This window comes from Rhodamnia argentea, chromosome 8, assembly GCF_020921035.1.
Source record: "Rhodamnia argentea isolate NSW1041297 chromosome 8, ASM2092103v1, whole genome shotgun sequence".
Classification (NCBI taxonomy): Eukaryota; Viridiplantae; Streptophyta; class Magnoliopsida; order Myrtales; family Myrtaceae; genus Rhodamnia; species Rhodamnia argentea.
The window spans coordinates 24923798-24943090 of NC_063157.1; the positions used below are offsets into that span (position 1 = coordinate 24923798).

General features: G+C 42.5%; 3 protein-coding genes across 4 annotated transcripts; all 3 read right to left on the bottom strand.

The window, feature by feature from the left end:
• Nucleotides 1-667: 667 nt before the first annotated feature.
• On the bottom strand, nt 668-3954 carry LOC115735536 (protein ETHYLENE INSENSITIVE 3). The gene is made up of 2 exons (XM_030666816.2): nt 3778-3954; nt 668-3063 (listed from the first exon to the last, which is right to left on the bottom strand). Exon 2 carries the CDS (start codon nt 2930-2932, stop codon nt 1094-1096), a length of 1839 nt encoding a protein of 612 aa, XP_030522676.2. The 5' UTR covers nt 2933-3063; nt 3778-3954; the 3' UTR covers nt 668-1093.
• Nucleotides 3955-6945: 2991 nt separating this feature from the next.
• Nucleotides 6946-12393, bottom strand: LOC115735537 (L-ascorbate oxidase-like). Of its 2 annotated transcripts, XM_030666818.2 has the most exons (5): nt 11959-12393; nt 11722-11814; nt 11062-11274; nt 8322-8537; nt 6946-8052 (listed from the first exon to the last, which is right to left on the bottom strand). In XM_030666818.2, exons 1-5 carry the CDS (start codon nt 12226-12228, stop codon nt 7063-7065), a joined length of 1782 nt encoding a protein of 593 aa, XP_030522678.2. In that variant the 5' UTR covers nt 12229-12393; the 3' UTR covers nt 6946-7062. The 2 variants fall into 2 exon arrangements, with proteins under 2 accessions (XP_030522678.2, XP_048139421.1); XM_048283464.1 differs by lacking the exons at nt 11722-11814; nt 11959-12393 and adding an exon at nt 11343-11525.
• A 2440-nt stretch (nt 12394-14833) lies between these two features.
• Nucleotides 14834-18518, bottom strand: LOC115735508 (leucine-rich repeat protein 1). Its single transcript, XM_030666777.2, has 6 exons — nt 18064-18518; nt 17028-17099; nt 16678-16821; nt 16323-16394; nt 16158-16229; nt 14834-15120 (listed from the first exon to the last, which is right to left on the bottom strand). The coding sequence occupies exons 1-6, from the start codon at nt 18288-18290 to the stop codon at nt 15048-15050; spliced, it is 660 nt and encodes a 219-aa protein (XP_030522637.1). The 5' UTR covers nt 18291-18518; the 3' UTR covers nt 14834-15047.
• Between the last annotated feature and the right edge of the window lie 775 nt (nt 18519-19293).

A 19293-nucleotide genomic window follows, 5' to 3' on the forward strand; every position in this document is an offset into this window, starting at 1 on the left:
AAGCTAGACCCAGAGGTCGGTCTCATGCTCCGTGCATGTATGAGACTCGGGGGACAGAACATTTAGCAGCACAAGATGTCCCCTTTTAGACACGAAACCGAATCCCGACATGCGATCCGCCACGACGAATCGTACGCTATAACTCACGGGGAAATTCCCACCTTGGAAGTCTCGTTCTGGTTGCCGTCCTTGTAATTCTTGAGAAATGGGATCATGAAGCAAGGTCTGTTAAATATTATTTTGGAACAAATTCTTGCAATGAAGTCTGCCGAGTGCTGACCCGGGGGAGGGGGGGGGGGGAGGATGAGGAGGGAGGGTTCCAAGAGGAAGATGCAAGGAAAGGAGGTCACATGGGAATGAATTAAAAACGCTTTTTGACCCGCCTAATTTTTCTCTTTTCCTTTCCGGATCGGTTGCATTCTTCCCTATAGCGGGGCCCCATCGAAAAGATAAGCCCCATCTTATCGACAAGACCCCCCAAGAGAAAGAGTCCTTTGGACAACTTGTGACCGACAAGGACAAGAATACACAAACGATGGACCGTCGAATCGCAGAGGAGCCGTCGTTGAACAGCACCCACCATTTCAAGGTGAAACGTGTTAGTCAATTCGTCAGCCACCAATCAGGTTGGTGGGTCATTTCCGCACATGGGGATCGCGGTGCAGCAGAGCAGAAAGAGAAACCAGTTCCAAATTCAAACAAGGACAAGCCAACGCGTCCAATTACAAGATAACACCCTTAGATTCCAACATGACAAAAGAGAAAACAAAGAAGGGGAAAGAAAAGAAAATGCACCTCACTTATTTATACGACAGTCTAGTAGAATAATCACTTAACCAGACACAACATTTATATATTCAGCAGCAGGGCTAGTCATGGGTCCTTGTCTAATATCTTATTTCCCCGTCTTAAGCCCTGCCTAAACTTTCTAAATCTACACCTAAAAATTTTTAAGAGAATACATAAGCTAAGCAAAGACATTGGCCAAGAAACTTAACTTGATCCAAGCAAAGAGACCAAGGTTAAGTATAGTTCTCTCTTCGGAGAAATATACAGTTCCCAAGAACGCCCGAGACAAGCCGAGCAATCGGAATCATTGCTGGAACCATGTAGTGACATCCTGCTTCGGCAGGGCATCCATAACTCCGCCCGGTACCTCCTCCTTGAAATCAAAAGACGACAAATCGAATGGAGACCCGAACATGAGTTGTAGGTTGTCATGGCTGTGGTTGTTGGCCTCGAATGAAGAGTTCATGGCCTTGAACCGGTCGAACTGAAGGTCCTCTCTAGTGAACATGTGATGATTGGTCGAAGCACCGGGTTGATGGAAGAATGATCCCACGTACTCGTTTTGTTGAAGCTTTGGCTGAGGACGGCTCCGCTCTTCTATGATCGCATCGTTCCCGGGATTCATGTTCTTATTGCCTTGGATGCTGGTATCGTAGATCGACATAAGATCGGAGATCACTTTCTGCCCATCTTCAGGAACTCCTAGCCCTGACAGATCAAAGGGGGCTGATGCTGAATTGACTGCTGAAGCCAAGGGCTTGGACTGGACAAAAGCTTGAGGGAAAATGACTGGCTTGACCTCATTAACATGAAAGTTTGACCCGCCAAACTCTGAAGAATTGCTTCTGTAAGGGCAACTTAGCTGGTGATTGTCCCTCGAGGTTCTGTCACGGAACCCTAGTCGCAGTTCACTGTAAGGGCACTGCAGGAACTCACAGGTGAAAATCTTGTGATCCATCATCATGTTCAAATCATTGCAGGGCTTCCTCTTCCGCACCATATCTAAGTTGGTGACAACTTCTCCCTTCATTGGAAAAGGCGATTGCTGAACAAATGGAATTCTCTCTCTCATTCTCTCCAGACCCAGATGAGATGGTGGGTTGAGATTCTCAGGCTTGCAATCTTGTACATCGAAGTTGGGCTCGTCTTCTGCCCCTTCGACATCATACTCACTACAGTCATTTATGACCAAAGACCCGCTCCCTCCTGATGAGGACAGTGGGAGGCATGAATCTGGGTAAAGCTCTCGCGCCAAAGACTCCTCTTGGTTTATTATAGCTAGCCAAGTAGCGCTTTCCTTGGCTGTCATCTTGTCTTGCAAGCACTTGGACTGCCTCACGAGCTTGCGGATCTTGGCAATATCAGGAGACATGTGCTTGATTACCGCCGTGAGAACACCTACCTTCCACGCCTTCTTAAGATCATGAGGCTTCTTGTAGGGCGGCGGTCCTTGATCCTTCGGCAGACCCAGCTGGGGCCACCAGTCCTCGTTTCCAGTGGGCCACCATGGCGGAGGAACGCCTTTCTCCAATGGGAACCGCCTCTGAGGGGGGTCACAGTGCTGCATGAGTGCTGACAGAAGCGAGCCGAGGGTTGTGTCCTGAAGCTCTTGCAGTGTGTGCGGGGTAGGCCCGATGGGGTTGCACCCATCGTTCTTCCCGGGAACGGAATGATCCGCTTGGTACTTGGATATGGCGGCTGGACCATTTCGATCAAACCTGACTTTGTCCTTCCACCATTCTCTGAGATTGTCTGATGCCCCGGTAACTGGCTTTCCCTTTTCTGGGATGATTCCATACACAAAACCCTGAGCCTTGCAGACCTCCATCATCTTCAACATGTACTTGAGAATTCCATCCTGAGCTCTCGACATCTTCTTCCTCCTCGCCTGCTCTTGGGATTGCCGCTGTTTCGCGATATCGACTCCTTCCTTTCCCTTGTTCTGCTCCTTCAGCCGCTTGAGACGCATCTTGTCCCTCCACATCCTTCTCTCGAGTTCGTCCACATCGATCTCTTCATCAGAGTAATCATCCTCCACAGTGGCCTCTGGCTCAGTTTGCGGAGCGACCAGATGTCCCTCCCCAAGAGGGGCAGAGAAGAAGTCCAGATCGCCACAAATTCCCAAATCATCAAACATCATCATTGTCTGATATAGATCTAAGACGGAAAAAACCGCAAAAACCCTCACAAGCTTATAAGATCAGAATCCAAAAACAAGACCTAAACACCGACTCCAGCGCACAAGGTTGCTCGAGTTGCTGGGTTTCCGTTATACTGCAAGAGGAGGATGGAGGAGATAAACCAAGTGAGTGAGACCAGATCATCATATTCAAGTTTTGACATGATTCAATCAAGATAGAAAAATGAATCTAACATCTGCCAACCAAGATGCTTAACCCCAGGTTCTGTAAGATGTCAGGAATAGGAAGATCTATGTCCCACGAATCGCAAAAAAAAAAAAAATGAAAAATGAAAAATCTAGAGCAGAACGCGTTTCTTCTTGAGAGCAAGCTGTGAAGGCCAACTCCCTAGCTTCTGCAAGCGACTCCATACGATTCGACCGAACAGATTCTTCCAAAAGTTCAACCACATCGAACCAGCTCCGAAAGCTAAATATCTCTAGAAGATTTCTAAAATATCTCCAACACAAGACAAGGGACATTCAGAAGAACTCAAAAAGAAATCGAAAGAGCGACCAATCGAATCGAAGTCACCGACTTCTGGAATTAGAATCGCGCGGAGGACTCACACGAGCGAAGTCAAAACTCATCGAAACCGAATCAACCCAACCCCTCTCCGATCACTCACCGACTCCGCGACACCGGCGAGTCGATTCAACTCAGAACCGACAACAGCTCGGAACAACGCCACTCATCAAACTGGGAAGAAAACAACAACAACAACAACAACAACAACAACAACAACCGCAAAATCCGAAGACCCAAACACAGAAACGAGTCAGCTAAAACGAGACTCTAATGATCGCACCTGGAGAAATCAGAGCATCAAAAGATCTCAGCGAAGCTCCTGCGATTCCCCCGCAAGTCAATCCTTTTGCATCCTCTGCTATCTTCGAGAGAGGAGAGAGAGAGAGAGAGGGAGAGAGAAAGGAGAGAGAGAGAGCCTTTTTATCTTGATATTGTTGCGATGCGATCCATACTTCTTTATTTCATGACGGCTTTGTGAGTGGTGGCACCGATTCGTGAAAATAGGAGTGAGAGAGAGAGAGAGAGAGAGAGGAGGGGGTTAAAGAGGTGCGAAATGCGAATTGAACAACGATGGCATTGACCTTATTCCGGTTCGGGGATATATAAGAACCGGGTCAGGCCAATCCAATCTGGGACGCGGGACAGGGACAGCCGTTTCTCGGAGTGGCATTTAAGACACAGCTCCAGTGTGGGGACCGCGTCTCCTTCGCCGCCGGGTCGGGTCGTGGCCACAATGATTGTCGAGCGAGTGGGGGGCTCCGGGGTGTGGGGAGGCAGGACGGTAAATTCGTACCCCAATCGGCCAATCCCCCCACTCGGACTTGTAATAATTGAGGGGAGAGAAAGACAGGGGTAAAAATTTGGAAACATGGAAATTTCTTTCTGGGGTAACTTGTGTTCTGCCATGTGTATCCCCCGACTTTTATGGAACGTTTCAAGTTTGCCCGGGAGAGTACGAGCTGGCAATTCGTGTTAAGGTTTCGTACCGAATTTATGTCGGGTTTCATGGAGCGTTACCCGCTCTCAATTTCCACATAAGGCCGGGTTTGAATATAACTAAACATAGCATCTCAGCATATTCAGTTAATTAGACTTTTAAAAAAAAGAGTCAAAATGCGCATCGTTCATGTTATTTATCCGCGCATAACGGCTAGGCGTGTCTATGTTAAGAACGCGATTGAACTTAATTCGAACACTCTTGATCACATATCGCGAGCCCACGGGGTTGGAAAGTGACCGGTCCCGATTATAATATAGGGGTATATTCCCAAAACCAATAATATATTATTTTGATAATATTTCGAGCGCGTGTGTAAATCCAAATACTATCCATTCATGGGAAAGTGACTGTGGGGGCCCTGCTCAAGTGGTCAAAGTGGGGTTTATTTAAGGACGAGGGGTAAGTTTTGCACAGTTGAGAAAAATGAATATCAAATTCAAAAAAATAATGGCAGTGAAATCGACTGTTTGGCGAGATATTTGTCACGTGCTTTTTTATTAATAGAAGGTTTTATGAAAGAGGCTAGTGAAAAAGAATAAATACGGGGTAGAAAGAACGTTTCAAATTGAAGATCTTTTTAACCATTTGTAGACATGTGGGGACCTACTCATCGTCAGGGAGACCAATTATTGTGTTGCTTGGACCGATGGAGATGGAAATGCACGGCATTGCTAAATACGCGTTGAGATATCTTCCTTTTGTTAGCTAGTTATTAGATGAAGATGGGGTTTTGACTATAAATGATCTGCGATCGGAGCGATTTTGAATTGAATTTCCCAATGTCCGCAAAGACGAGGCAAGAACATGCCCCTTTACTTTGCCATCGGAGAATTTTCGAATCAGGCCAAATGAGCAATCGGTGTTTCCAATTGCATGCGATTTGCGGATCGGGGGTCCATGAAAGGAAAAGAGGAGGCACCCAAAAGCGCGAATGAAAAATTATTGGGAAGATCTGCGTGTATCTAACGAGAATAATCTAGTTAAGAAGGTCCGAATGGTTTTTTTAGATGAATTTCGCGAAAGCTTGATATAGAGGGAAATATTTGTTTAGATCCAGGTAGGTCCACATGGATCGGGTGCATCGCTATTTTTAATCACGAGTGTTCTACATCGACACGTGGCGATCGATGATTTTGATTCGCTTATGTTCCGTAGATCAGAGTCTATGGAAAAGAGAGGAGGAGAGTATGGTAGGCCCAAATGAAGAACCTTGTAAGAACCCCAAAAGAGGCTCAGATGAAGAATTATTGAAAGAATATCCGGCGGTCCGTAAAAGCATAATCATAGAATCGCACCGTTTCGTGTCCAAAATAATGCCAAGGCACCGCTACTATCCTTACAGATGGAAAATTAACCGATTCTGGAAAACGAGAAGGTTTGCATCTATATGATAGGATTAATCCATTTAAACGTTCACGCAACCATTTTAAAAAATCCAAACGGTATTTTTGACATAAATCTCGAGAAAGCTCGACATGAGGGGACAACACGGGATCGGCATGAGTTAACATGATTATCGGGAAAACCCGAAGGCGACAACACGGATTGGCACGAAATTAACATTCCTAAGTTCGAATTAGCTAAAAATGAGATGGATTTTCAGCGACCCGCCATTGGAGCAGTAACGAAACGAGTCAACATTTAGCGTGCAACCCAGGTCCAGCTTGGTTTTTCTGATCACTCCTGGTGGTGGGTTGGGCCCCTTTCAACGAGTTTAATTGCTTGGGTCTCGCACAATTTTGCTTCTCCATTTTCAACGTTAGGCCCATTCAGCCCGGTAAATCTATTTTGGGAAAACGATGGGGAACGGCCCATAAACCTTGACTTAATATGTAATGTCGTCGTTTCCTAAACTTTAGTTCAATATACAATATTATACCTAATTTTTTATTTATTCAAGATGGTCCGTGAACTAGAACTCTCTTTATATCCAAACCAATGGAGACATTTGAAATATTCTAATGAAATAAATACGACGTTCTCTCGTTTTGATGATGACATCTCAAAATAAATGATTATAAGAATAATTGTGCCTTAAAGAGTGCTTCTAGCGTGATCACACACGTAGTTTTTTGCCAAGTTCGTCATGCTACAAAGTGATATTATTTTACTAACTCAATCAATTAGTTAATTTGAAGTTCCAAATTTATTCCATCGATGGTGGAATTCGCCGGACTCCATCCGGCGATGGATGGCGCAATAACCTCTATTTCATTTTAGACAAGCCTTTCAATCTATATCGTGTCACACCACGCCACCAACACCAAAGTATGCTCTTTTTAATTTTGGGATCAATGATTACCTAACTCGTTTTTCCGAAATTAAAATGGTTAGTATGTCTAAACATGGTCAATGCAATTGGGAAACAAGTATTATGCGGTATTCATCAAGCGGCATGTGAAATGACGGATCTCGGCCGTTATAACACGGAACGTAAACGGTTTCATATGACTTTTAACTGATTTAACGGTTTCATGTGACCATAACAGATTTAACGGTTTCCTAGTACACCCGATGGTCGATGCATTAGACGAGAAGAATAACCCGAGACAAGGAACCACCAACTCAATCCCTCGTCAATTCTTGTCCTCGTTCGTCGTTCGAAGCCATCCTCATCTTCGCCGTCGAGCCGCATGCGATCGCCTCCACCGGTATCCCACGGACCCGGTCCACGCCCTCGGCGAACACCACGCCCATCCCCATGTGGAGGTGCGCCTCCACGTGGCAGTGGAACGCCCATGCCCCGGGGTTGTCCGCCACGAACCTTATGGCCGTCCACCCGTACGGGTACACCACGGCCGTGTTCTTCAACGGCGGATCCTCCAGGTTGAAATGCCTCTCTGCCTCCGCTGCCACAAACCGCCCCTCGCCGTACCCCAAAACCCAGAAGTCGTGCCCGTGCAAGTGCCACGGGTGGATCTCGCTAACGTTCTCCTTCATCGCGTTTGCATTCTGAAGCACCACGTCGACCGTGGAATTGAGCCGTAGCCGGTAGACTCGGCTCCCGATGGTGGAGTTGGGGTTTGCCAGCGGCCTCATGAGGTCATAGTTCGCCAGGAACGTCTCTGGCGGCGGAGCCCCATCGAAGGCATGCTTCAGTCGGAACTTGATAGAGCCCAAGTACGGGGTCGCGGGGAGCGCCAGCGAGATGTTGTTGATCGACCACCTGAGCAGCCCATTGACGGTGTTCTGCGTGTTGAGGAGGACGATCTGGCGGTTGGATTTCATTGGCGGCTTCGGGGACCGTCCGGCGAGGGCGTGGATCTTCAAGGAGAACCGCTTGCTGCGATCAAAGTCATCCCAGCGAGGGGTGACCGGAGGCGGCAAGGGAGGAGGCTTAAAGGGCGGGTTGGGTTTGTAATTGAGGATGGTCAGGGCTTGGGTGGTGTTCGGCTGCCTTCCCCGGACGCCGGCAGAGATGAAGTAGTTGGCAGCGGGGTTTTGGTCGGTGGTGAGGAGGACAGAGTAAGTCTCGCCGGAGTAGATGTCGAGGTCATCGACAGCAAAGGGCTGGACGTAGTTGCCGTCGGCTTCCACCACCACCAGCTTGTGGCTCTGCCAAAAAGTGAAGCACACGCTATTTTGGTTAGGCTTTATGCATGCAAATGGATGGATGTCACGACAACGATTTCATACTTAGAATATCATTAAGCCATCATGATTAATTAAATACAGCAAAAATAGTATGATAATAAGAATCTGCATCTGGCATAGAATAGCGTAATAAATCCCGTAATCATTTCACAGAGAGTAATTATTTATGTTCCAAGTCACAGCCTTATGCCCAAAACATCGCGAATAGATAGGTGTTCACGAGGACGAACCGCGACCGCAAAGTTGAGGGAGGCGAGAGAAGTGGCGCTGGCGAGTCGGAGCCGGTACGTTCTGTTTGGAAGCACGGGGAGAATCTGAGGTGCACACTCTTCGTGCCCGAGAAACTGGCATTGACGGCCTCGACCTGCGGTTGTGTTGCTGCCGGCGACGATAAAGCTCGATGCAAACGAGCAAGTGTATTGCCCTCTTCCGTTTATCAGCAACGACTGCACAAAGAATCCAAACACAAGCATAGAGGCATAAGCACACACTCAGGAACATCATAGACATATAAGATAATTATGTGATTTTCCTTAATCCATTGTGCAATTAACAACCTAATCTAGACCACAAAAGATAAATGATATAAAAGTTATCATGGAGTCCACTAATACAAGAATTTGTGGTTCACAATATATTGTTACTTTCACAGTCAATCAAACACGATTATAGGCGCACATGACAACACTTTTGCTCTAAAAATCAATTCCTACTTGTCAGTTCTTGCCGGAAGTTAATTTTTCAACTTCTACTTATTAGAAGAAGTTGATTTTTCTACTTTTGGAGAGAAGTGATTTTTTTTTTACTTCTTCAAGCGATTCCAAAATTACTACTGGAGCAACAAACAAAAAAATCCAGAAGTAGCATAACCAAATGAATTTCCGCTTCAGAAGCACTTATAGAACATAAATTCTACTCTAGAAGTTTTTCTGTGTGTGCCATGCTAGCAAAACCCTACACCCTACATATAATCATTACAAGAATTAAGAAGAACTACCAAATAGATGGTCAATCTAGATAATCCTAAAAGGATGTTGGCTAAATCTTTCCAAGTTTTGGGACAAAATAAGATTAAAAGGGTCACTAGGGTACATCTTGGATTTTTTTTTTTTTTTTGGGGTCTTCTTTTTCCAGTTAAGGTGGGTCGTCCAATAATGGAAACATTTTCCATTAACTCATTATTTTCCAACAATACAAGTGATCGTTTTTAGAAAAATATTTTGCAAATCATTCATTTATCACGAAACAAATGGACCATAAATGTCGATCGGGATTATTTCAATCGCTTTACAAAGTTGATCAAAATCACCTTATTTTTCCTTCAATAATGGGTCCAAACACATACCCATTCAGGCATTCATATGATAAACATTAGTAGCAAGAAATTTTAGTTATTTATCTCAATCTTTCTTGTCGAAGCAAAATCTAAGCATGCATTTTTTTTTCCTGTAACTATCGCCCATAACTTTATTTTATTTATTTTCCAATACTATATTTATTGATTCGTTTCTTTTGTGTCACTTTCTTTCATGGACTACTACCACCTCTTCTCTTGACTTCCCTTCACTTCGGGTAGGATAAGTGCCCTTTCTAGTCTATATCGTAGCCCCTCCTCCTACCAGCCGACCTGAAGTTAGAAAGCCTAACTTCAACAACCTCTCATTCCGACGAAAAAAAAAAGAAAAAAAACCTCTTACAAGGCGCTAAAGCTCTGTTTTTATTATTTATCTTTCAATATTATGTGTCGGTAAAAAATGAGCCCAATATAAGGTTGATCTTTTAATACTATTACGGGTCTTATTAACGAGTATCGTAGGATCCTAGGATCATAGTTAAGACTATGGAAAATAGAAATAGCGCATATCGACACGGTTCAAAAGTTGAGCAATAAGACATTTCGAAAAAGTTGCATACTTTAAATAGGAACATCTATATTTTCAAAGCACAATGAATGAAGGCTTAACAAGTACCGTGAGGGATACTCCTTAACATTTTCCCATATTTATCAAGTACAAGATAAGCATCTCTACTTTATTAGACTCTTTCAAAAACCTCGTCATAAAAAATTAGCCTTAACCATATAATATATACAAATGTAGGTATTACAAAATATATATATGCAGAAACAATTATTTATAACCGTTCATTACCAAAATGCGATTCTATTATTTCTTATGAATCAAATATCATTACCATAATATATATAAAATGATATTGTTAACTCGGTTGGAGATTAACAAACAAAATATACGTAAGAATCGATTAGAGATTTATTATCGGACTTTGCTAGCGTAATATATATATATATATATATATATATATTTTTATATATATTTTGTGAATGTGAGAATAACAACATGTTTGGGCCACAAATCTTTGAAAGAGTGGAACTTCACAATAATTTTAAATTATTTATTATTTAATTTTTCTTGGCTCATAACATGCTGTCGATCTCATAGTAGGTAAAAAAACTGATATGTAAGCATATTCCTAATAATTATAGACATTTGTTAAAGCGGTCCTCACAAATTAATCACCGGATATAAACCTCGGACTTAGGCGCACGAAGCTTTAGTCAACTATAGATGTCCTAAGTTAGTCTCTGCAACACACATCATCACCCACATGGCTATCATCGTACAACAGAATTCTCCTTTGACCAGCGTCAAAAAGGAAAATCATTTGATCTAGAGTTCAAACCCCAGAAGAAGAAAATATATGCAACAATAAACAAAATGGGAAATTACACGAGTTTTCATCCCTGTAACAGAGAAAACAAGATCCACTAGTATCGGAAATCGACAGTGTTATAATCAAATGAAAGACCGATACTTGAAAAATGATGCTGCAAATCGCCTTTAGATCGACGTCGGTCACCCCGGCAATTCGGAAACCAAACGATGATTTCAAAGATTATAAATACGAACTTGACCCTGGCGAGGACAATGCGGTATGTATATATATATGTACCTGAGGTTCGCCGATCCAGCGGAACGGCATGGAGGAGAGGCCGACCTCCTGCTCGTGCACGCTTTGGTGCCACCAGTCGCTCAGCAAGAGGCTGAACTCGCCGTCGTAATCGAACGGCTCCTTCTCTCCTTCCGCGACATCTACTATCAGTGATCCGTATAATCCCGCTGATCTCTGCATGCCGTAGTGTCCGTGGTAGAAGTGCGTTCCTGCCTGCATCGAACACAGACTTCACACATCATATCGTTACAATAACCTCGTGTACTAATCCAACATTATACATCAAATATTTCGTTCACCAAAGTCGCCTGTTCCCGAAAGCAGCATATACATTTGCACGTTTCAGAGAAAAGTTTGATTTGCTCATGATCAACTGCAATGTATAGTCTTTATCAACTACTCACATAGAGAGAAGCTACCATATAAGAAATTTGATGAGTAAAGCTATTCTTAATTTGCTTATCGATGTAAAAGGTACTTGCTTTTCGCTGTTTTAATGGATTTCGACCACACGGGGCTATGTCGCAGTGTCGTATCGTTGGCGTATATATGTTAATGGAATTTTAATGGATTTCGACAGAAAATTTGGCGCATGCAGCACGTGAAATCGTGCGACGACGAACGCGTGCTCGCGCAAGAGGTAGAGAGAGAGAGAGAGACCTTGTCGACTTTGAATCTGTAAACGAAGGTTTCTCCAGGATTGATGGCGCACTGAGAGACGGAAGCAGTTCCATCAGCCCATGGAGTTCCAAACTGAAAACATGCATAAGAAATGATAAATCAGAGGAAAAAGGAGAAAATTCATTCAGCGGTATTCACAAAAAAGTAATGTGAAAAGCTCTGTATGGGCTACGTAAGTAAAGCGCTCATTATGGCGGAAGACCATGTGCAGTTAACCTGTCTAATTCCATGCCAGTGGATGACCACACCCTCGGTGTGGAGCCTGTTGGTGAGCTCCACATGAAGGGTGTCCCCGGCCTCGGCCCGGATCGTCGGGCCCGGGAACTGGCCGTTGATCCCCATCACGAGGCCCTCGACGCAGTCCGGCGACCGGAACGCGTAGCCGACCTCCCATTTGAAGTGCTGGGTCTTGGATCCCAGAGGCAAAGGCGGCCGGATCAGAAGCAGGACGGCGATGAAGTTGATGATCATCCCTAGGGTTTCCATTGCACCCTGCAGAGTGACCAGGCAACGTGGGTCGATGGAGTCGTCTCGTTTCACTTATGATCTAGTGAAGTGGGAGCGGATTCTTTTCAAGAGATCAGAGGGAGAGAGAGGAGAAGAAATGGTTGAAGTTGGTGAACCACTCCCCAGTCGAGTGACAGCCAAAAAAAGTGAAAGGTGATGATTAAGCCGTTCATACACAAGTCCAAGAGACGAAAATAGCAGGTCTTCTTCTCAGTGAAATTCTCAGTATGTGGGAAAAATTTCAGTTGTGGATGGGTCGCTCTTGTGATTGCTAGTGGCAATTCTTGTCCTTCACTTGCTGTACAATTACAGCTGTTGTGTGAATCTGTGATATGTCACATGATATGCTACCTAACACTGTGATTTTCATTCATCCTATTCTATTTTGATTAGAGAATTAATTATATAACGGTTTTTGATTGGCTGTATAGTTAGCAGCTTGTTCTAGACAATAAATAAATAATTAATTAATAATCAATTGAAATTGCTATGGCATCCACTCTTTCAAGAATTTATGACACATAACATACTTTTAGGGCATATTTGGTAATGTTTCTATTCCTCTGATTCTGTTTCCCGAAACAAAAATGAATCAGAAACTTGTTTGGTAACCCAAATAATTATGATTCCGATTCTGCTCCCGGAAACACTTTTGGACCAAAATAAGAAGCAAAAAAAAAAGTTGTTTATCCAAAAAAGAACACTTTGAGAATCAAAAAGGCAATGACAGTCTTCTCTCACTTTTGTCGAGTGCCCGCAAGGTATAGACCGAGTCAACCCGACCCGATCCGGATAATTTTTTTAATAAAAATTTTGAAAATTAATTTTAAAAAATTAGACAATGATTAAAAAATCCAAAAAATGAAAAATTCATAAAAATTCTTAAGAAAAGGAAAAAATTTAAAAAAATTCCAAAATTTCAAAAATTAGGAGATGGGTCATTTAAACTAGCCAATCATATTTTTGACGATTTTGCCTTTCGATTTCTCCCAAATGATGATTTTGCCCCTCATGGGCAATTTGTTCCCAAAAAATCTCAAAAAGTAGGAAATGGGTACATTTAAGCGGCTAATCCTGTTTTTGGTGATTTTACCTTTCGATTTTTCCTAAGCCATATCTAATTTGTTGTCGGAGTACTATGCTGCATCAATGACCATCCGTATGGTATCCAAGGGTAAAACCGAGCCACCTATATGGCAAAGATGGAATTTATTCATTCTGAGCAATAAAAGATAATTAGAGTCCTTGGCATATGCATAGCCTCGGGAAAAGCATAGGAAAACAATAATTTTAGCATACGATCCTTCCAAGTAATAAACCTAAAGCATCTCTATTTTGGCCTAAAAGATATCATGGTGCAAGAGGATTGTAACTGTGGAGTATGAAGAAAGTCAACAAATACAATTATGTAATTGTTTGATTTAAATAACAAATTGGGAAGAGAAATTATTTTTTATAACATAAATTTTATACAATTACCAAACACGTTTATGTTATGAAAACAGAAATTTTATGCAATTACCAAACGCATTTTGATTTTCTAAAACTCGTCCAGGAACAGAATCAAAAAAATTGATTCTAATCAGAATCACTTTTTTGGAACAGAAACGTTACTAAACATGCTATTATTCTTATTGTGACTCAAAAACTGTTCTGTTAGCAAAAACCCATTTGATTATCATGTGCTATTTGAATGATGGGCATTGGGCCTGGTCTTGGGCCCTTTGGGCCTGCCTAGGCCCGCCCAAAAGCAAAGGAGAACTTCCTTAAGGAACGGTTCTTGGAGGGTCTAAGGAAATATTGCAATTTACAGTTTCTTGTTGCTTAGGAGGGAAATCCTAAACACGCGAGGTACTCTTCCTCTTCCTCGAGCTCTAGGGTTTCTGGTCAGTTTCTTCCGCCGCTTCCTTCGCCTCTCGATCTCTTCCTTCCAACAACAGATTTGCCTGCGATCCTCGAAGTGGGGCGTGCGATAGGGGTGGCAAAAACTACAGGTATAAGAAAGAGAACATGTTGGATCACGATTCGCTTAATTCTTGTGTCCACTGGTTTAAAAAGAGAGATGTGAAACCCAATCCAATGCTATCAGTGAGGAACATGTACAGATTGTGGAGAAAAGGTGGTCTTAAGAGAGCACTTATCTTAATCAAGTAGTGAGATTACATATGAATCAATTGGGTTAGTCAATCCAGGTAGTTAGGCATGTTCAAAACATGCTTGGCTCGTATGTTAAATTGACTACTTAATTTGGAACTTAGTTAGTTCGGTGGTTCGACGACTTTCATGGCACTTCACATCACATTCAATGCGGTTGGTTTTCGACAACGAATATTGTCAGAAGTTCACTCACCTCTACCCATTTGAGAAACCGAACAAACAGTATGACGTTAAACTGGAAGATAAGATGCTTACCACACACTGCTTTGCTGTCTGATTCCAGAACTTCAAACCGAGAACAGGACGCATTTGGGCTATAAATTTTGACGGTGACGCCGACTGTTAATCTATTGATATCGTCAAAGCATCAGTTCCAACCATCGCGCCACCAAAACCGCTTCGATTCTTGGTATCAAACTTTCAGTAGTACTATGACAATACAGATTCATAACTTAGAATGTCTCCGAAACAGCATAACAACCCAGAGTTTCAAGTGCTAAAGCATTCGAGTATAATACAATATACAAATTACTCATATGAGGATCGCATTGACTGCTCTCCTTTTACACTGTAAGATAGATTTCTGACTCTTGAGACTGCATGACCATACTAATTATGAGATTTCGCATTGCTTCCACCCATTAATAACAGTTAGTGTCGTAACTTGCAAGCCCAAGCAACTCGGGTCCTTCTAGTCGTGGGTTGTTGTCAAAGCTACGGCAAGAGAAGAAAAGACTGTCAGACTCCACTGAAGACATAAATGAGAGCAAAAACCTAATAACAAGTTACTTCATCCCCATGTCAGAAAATGCAAAATGGCCAAATCTAGAAAGAGTGATGAGCAAAAACGAGACCAACCACCTTGCAGTCGCTACCAAAAGAAAGTATAACTTTGTCTTCGAACTGAATAATGTGGATGCTTAAAAGACTCCAAAAATTCCCAACCGAAAGATCTCATATTTAAATATTAGATTGTGCGAATAGAACTCTCTACCATCTTAATCAACAATGGAATCCCAACACAGATCATGCGAATAGAACTCTCAAACATCCCAATCAACTATGTAAGAAACATAGAAACAAGTATGCCGACTAGAGAACAAGGAGGACATTAAAAGGCAAATAAAAGATGAAATCAAAGATCCTTAAAGTCGTCCGGACATACTACGCATCCCCCTCGGCTTCATATATTCACTATCACCTAATAGGCTAAGACACTATTCCTGTGGCCACAGTAATTTGGCAAAGGCACATACTTCCCCATAACTCACTCGGTAAGCACATTCCTTCTGTTTCAAAGATTCAATAAATCCAAGATTGCAGCAAATACATATGAAAGAAAAAGAGCCCAATGAACCAATTGAAGACACCGACCTATAGAGACTACCAGCTGCGGTTCTTAAGGTCTGGTATTATCATCATTATTCGCCTACCCGCTGCCTAAAATGATCGAGCCTTACTGATGCCACCACTTTTGATATTGCAGCTCTTGGTAAATGTAAGCACCAAAAGCGAATAAACAGAGTGCCAAAAGAAAGTGACGAAACAGGGAGATGAAATATGAGAGTTATTGCACAACTGACGCATTTAATGTTCAATGAAAAATGAATCAGAAGAAAATGTGTTCAGACAATGGTACACATTCAGAATAACAGAGAAGCATTGAAGCCCATGGGTGAAACTCATAGCAAATTGCTCAAAACTAAAAGAAGTGGGAAATAATAAAGAGGAGAAGAGAATGGGATGATTACTTGTTCAGCGGAATGTGTTCAAATGGTCCCGTAGTAGGAATAGTTCCACAAAGGTTGTTGTTTGACACATCCCTGGAATATTATTAGAAACTCTTGCAATTAGTCAATGATTTTGCAGGATTAATAAAATTACTGCAACCACAGAGACACAACCAAGAGACATACATGACTTTTAGACTTGAAATGCCAACGAGTTCCCTTGGGATTGGCCCAGTCAACTTATTATCATTTAGCCTCCTGCGGAAACAAACAAACAAACAAACAGTGAGAAAGTTGAGCAGCAAGGCTATTAACCTCTATCAAGGGATGCGTGTTTTAGAGACTAAAAAGACCTCACACATGCCTGCATATGGCAAAAGATATTATGCGCTCTCAATATATATCGAATCGATCTGTGCAATTATGCCGAAAATAGTTTCATGCTACGATTCGGCAAGTTACTTCTAAAAGTACGAAAAGATCAAGCATGAATAAAACTTGAACATGCATATCACACTGTGACAAATGTAAATCAACTCACAGGAAAACAAGAGATTTCAGCTTCCCCAGTGAGGGAGGGATGTTCCCAGTGATATTGTTGTTATACAAGTCCAAGCTAACGAGACTCTTCAAGTTACCAAGCTCAGTCGGAATAGTTCCTTGAATGTTGTTCTTGTAAAGCTCACTGCAAACAAAAGAAAGAAAGCTCAATAAATGAACCGAATCAAGAATAAGCTGTGACATTAAACTGTACCAAGAGAAGTATGGGGGTGAATTAGGATGAACTAAGCAAATCCAAGAAATGTATGGATATGAATTAGTATTAACTAACCAAATCCCCAAATGACAAGAAAGTAATATATGAGGATTACAAATGCCAAGTGAACATACAGATACTGAAGATGCTCAAGCTTCCCGAGTTCAGGTACCAGATGTCCAGATAGATTAGAGTTCCCTAAATCCCTGCAGAAATATCATTAAAAATCATCAGAAGCAATCATAGAAAAGTGGAAGCACAGCTCACGAAATCGCCATTAAAAAAGGAAGGAAGGAAGGAAGGCAGGGGGGGTGTGGAATTAGGAGTACTAGGGAGATGAAGAGCCCAGACAATGGTATGCATCATGAAACAACTGTTTCAAATAGGAATTAAATAGAGAGACCTATCACCCAACTTAGAAACAAATCTATTTATCCGAGGACGTTTAACCAAGTCCAAATACAAGAGCCACCATCAACTCTCGATCCAAGCATTGCATGATCCAAGCATTGCATAAACCCGCAATACCTCTATGGATTTGATTCTATTTAGTTTTCATCTTCAGTAGATACATCACAAAAGGGCAACGGGAATAGACCTCACAAATAGAGTCCAGCAAAATTTTCCTTGGGAAAGGATGAAAATCTGGAGTCACATCTTTAACTGGTTTGTGCTCAAGGAGAACCCACCACAAAAAGAATAGAAGGCCGATAAATAGCAAGAAATACAACAAAATCATGCAAACTTGCCTCTCCCAAAAGGAAACTGAAGCTTTCAAAAGTGATGTAACCCATCTCCCAATTTACATCAAGGTTTTAAAGACTCGGTTGCTCTCTACCAAAAACTAAAGATTCAGAAAAAAAAAAAAAAAAAACAGAGCCAACCACCCACTTCATCTAATGCTAGAGCAGAATGATCTTTACTCACCAAAAACAAACAGCATGATTCAGAAACTAAAACCACAAACTTTAAACAAAATTCAACCGAATGTCAACCCTGATTGATAAAAAGAATCACGGAGATCCATTCATCACCCAGCGGCACAGCCGATCGAGCTCGACCAAAACAGGCAAGTCTTACAAAACTAAGAATCACCGCCGCGAGCCATACGAACAGACAAACACCCATCTTCGGATTCCAGAGTTCAGAGAGAGAAGGGGGGGGCCATACACTCGAGTGACGCGATTGTCCTGATTGCAAGTGATGTGGAACCAAGTGCAGGGGTTGACCAGGGTCGGATCCCAGCTCTGGAGCACGTTGTCCGGATCCGACAGGCTCCGCCGGAAGGTGTAGAGCGCGTCCCCCTCGGAGTTGGCGCCCGCCAACCGGAGCGAGGCTAGGGTTAGCGACGACACGCAGAAGAAGCAGCAGCTCCACAGCCAAGCCAGCGTCTTCATTCTTCGCTATGCCAAGTCGGCTCAAGCACGGCTCGGCTCGAATTGGGGTGGTCGCGCACTGGCTGTGGATTCGAATTAGGGTTGTGCTCTTGGGGGGAGTTCGCTGCCGTGGAAAAGAGAAAAGAGGAAGACTTTGAGTTCTCTTCTTGCGTGCGCAGAGGAGAGAGAGAGAGAGAGAGAGAGAGTGCCGAAGAGTCAAGACAGAGGAAAGTGGCAAAGGAGGATCGGCTTTGGGAATTACAGAGGGAATCATGGTGCTTTTCAATTTTCTTCTTTTTCTTTTTTTTTTTCTTTTTCTTTTTTTGAATTTTTCCATCTCTCTGCCAAAAAAAATTTATTTTTATTTTTATTTTTTGGGGTTTTTTACCTTTGTTTATTACCTTTGTTAGTAATCTTCTTTTTCTTTTCTTTTTTTTTTTTTTTTTGAATTTTTTTTTTTTATTTTTGGTTTTTCCTTTTTTTTTTTTGTTAGTAGCAGTTTTATGTAGTTGTTGACCGGTTCCAACAAAAAGTACGGACATAGATTCCTCGGGAAATCATTATATTTTTTTTTTTTGGAACCAAGGATTGTAATTTTGTTTTTATCCTTTTGCTCATTTCATTTCTAATTTAGATGTGTCCGGACTAGATCTCACCGTTCGTGTTTGTGTGTCGCTTGTTAAGCATGCTCAATTAAAAAAAAAAAATCAATTGTCGGTGATGCTCGAGTCGGACTCTCTCGAGACGGCATTCATTTTGACTCATCTCGTTCCAAACATCGGGATTTTTACGCTTTTGTGTATAGGCAAGCGTTTTTCTAGAAGATTATACGTTCCCCTGAGTTTCTCATCCGCATAAAATCGACATTCGAGAAACGCCCCTCGCTTATTTGTTCCTATTTCGCGTGCACGATCCAAGGACACCCTTCTTCTACTCTTCGATGTGCGGTTCGCCTCGTCTCTGTCTTCTTTGCTGCCGAGAATCCGTGTCGCAAGTCGAATTTTATCCGAGCACTCTAACATCA

Excerpts from the sequence above, each read along its gene's own strand:
- LOC115735536 (XM_030666816.2), bottom strand. The coding sequence starts at position 2,932 with ATGATGATGTTTGATGATTTGGGAATTTGTGGCGATCTGGACTTCTTC.
- LOC115735537 (XM_030666818.2), bottom strand. The coding sequence starts at position 12,228 with ATGGAAACCCTAGGGATGATCATCAACTTCATCGCCGTCCTGCTTCTG. Across the intron at positions 11,275-11,721 it reads ACAGATTCAAAGTCGACAAG|GCAGGAACGCACTTCTACCA; the intron begins GTCTCTCTCTCT and ends TGTTCGATGCAG. Across the intron at positions 8,538-11,061 it reads GCTGGATCGGCGAACCTCAG|TCGTTGCTGATAAACGGAAG; the intron begins GTACATATATAT and ends TTCTTTGTGCAG.
- LOC115735508 (XM_030666777.2), bottom strand. The coding sequence starts at position 18,290 with ATGAAGACGCTGGCTTGGCTGTGGAGCTGCTGCTTCTTCTGCGTGTCG. Across the intron at positions 16,822-17,027 it reads CTTGAGCATCTTCAGTATCT|TGAGCTTTACAAGAACAACA; the intron begins GTATGTTCACTT and ends TTTTGTTTGCAG. Across the intron at positions 16,230-16,322 it reads ATTTCAAGTCTAAAAGTCAT|GGATGTGTCAAACAACAACC; the intron begins GTATGTCTCTTG and ends ATAATATTCCAG.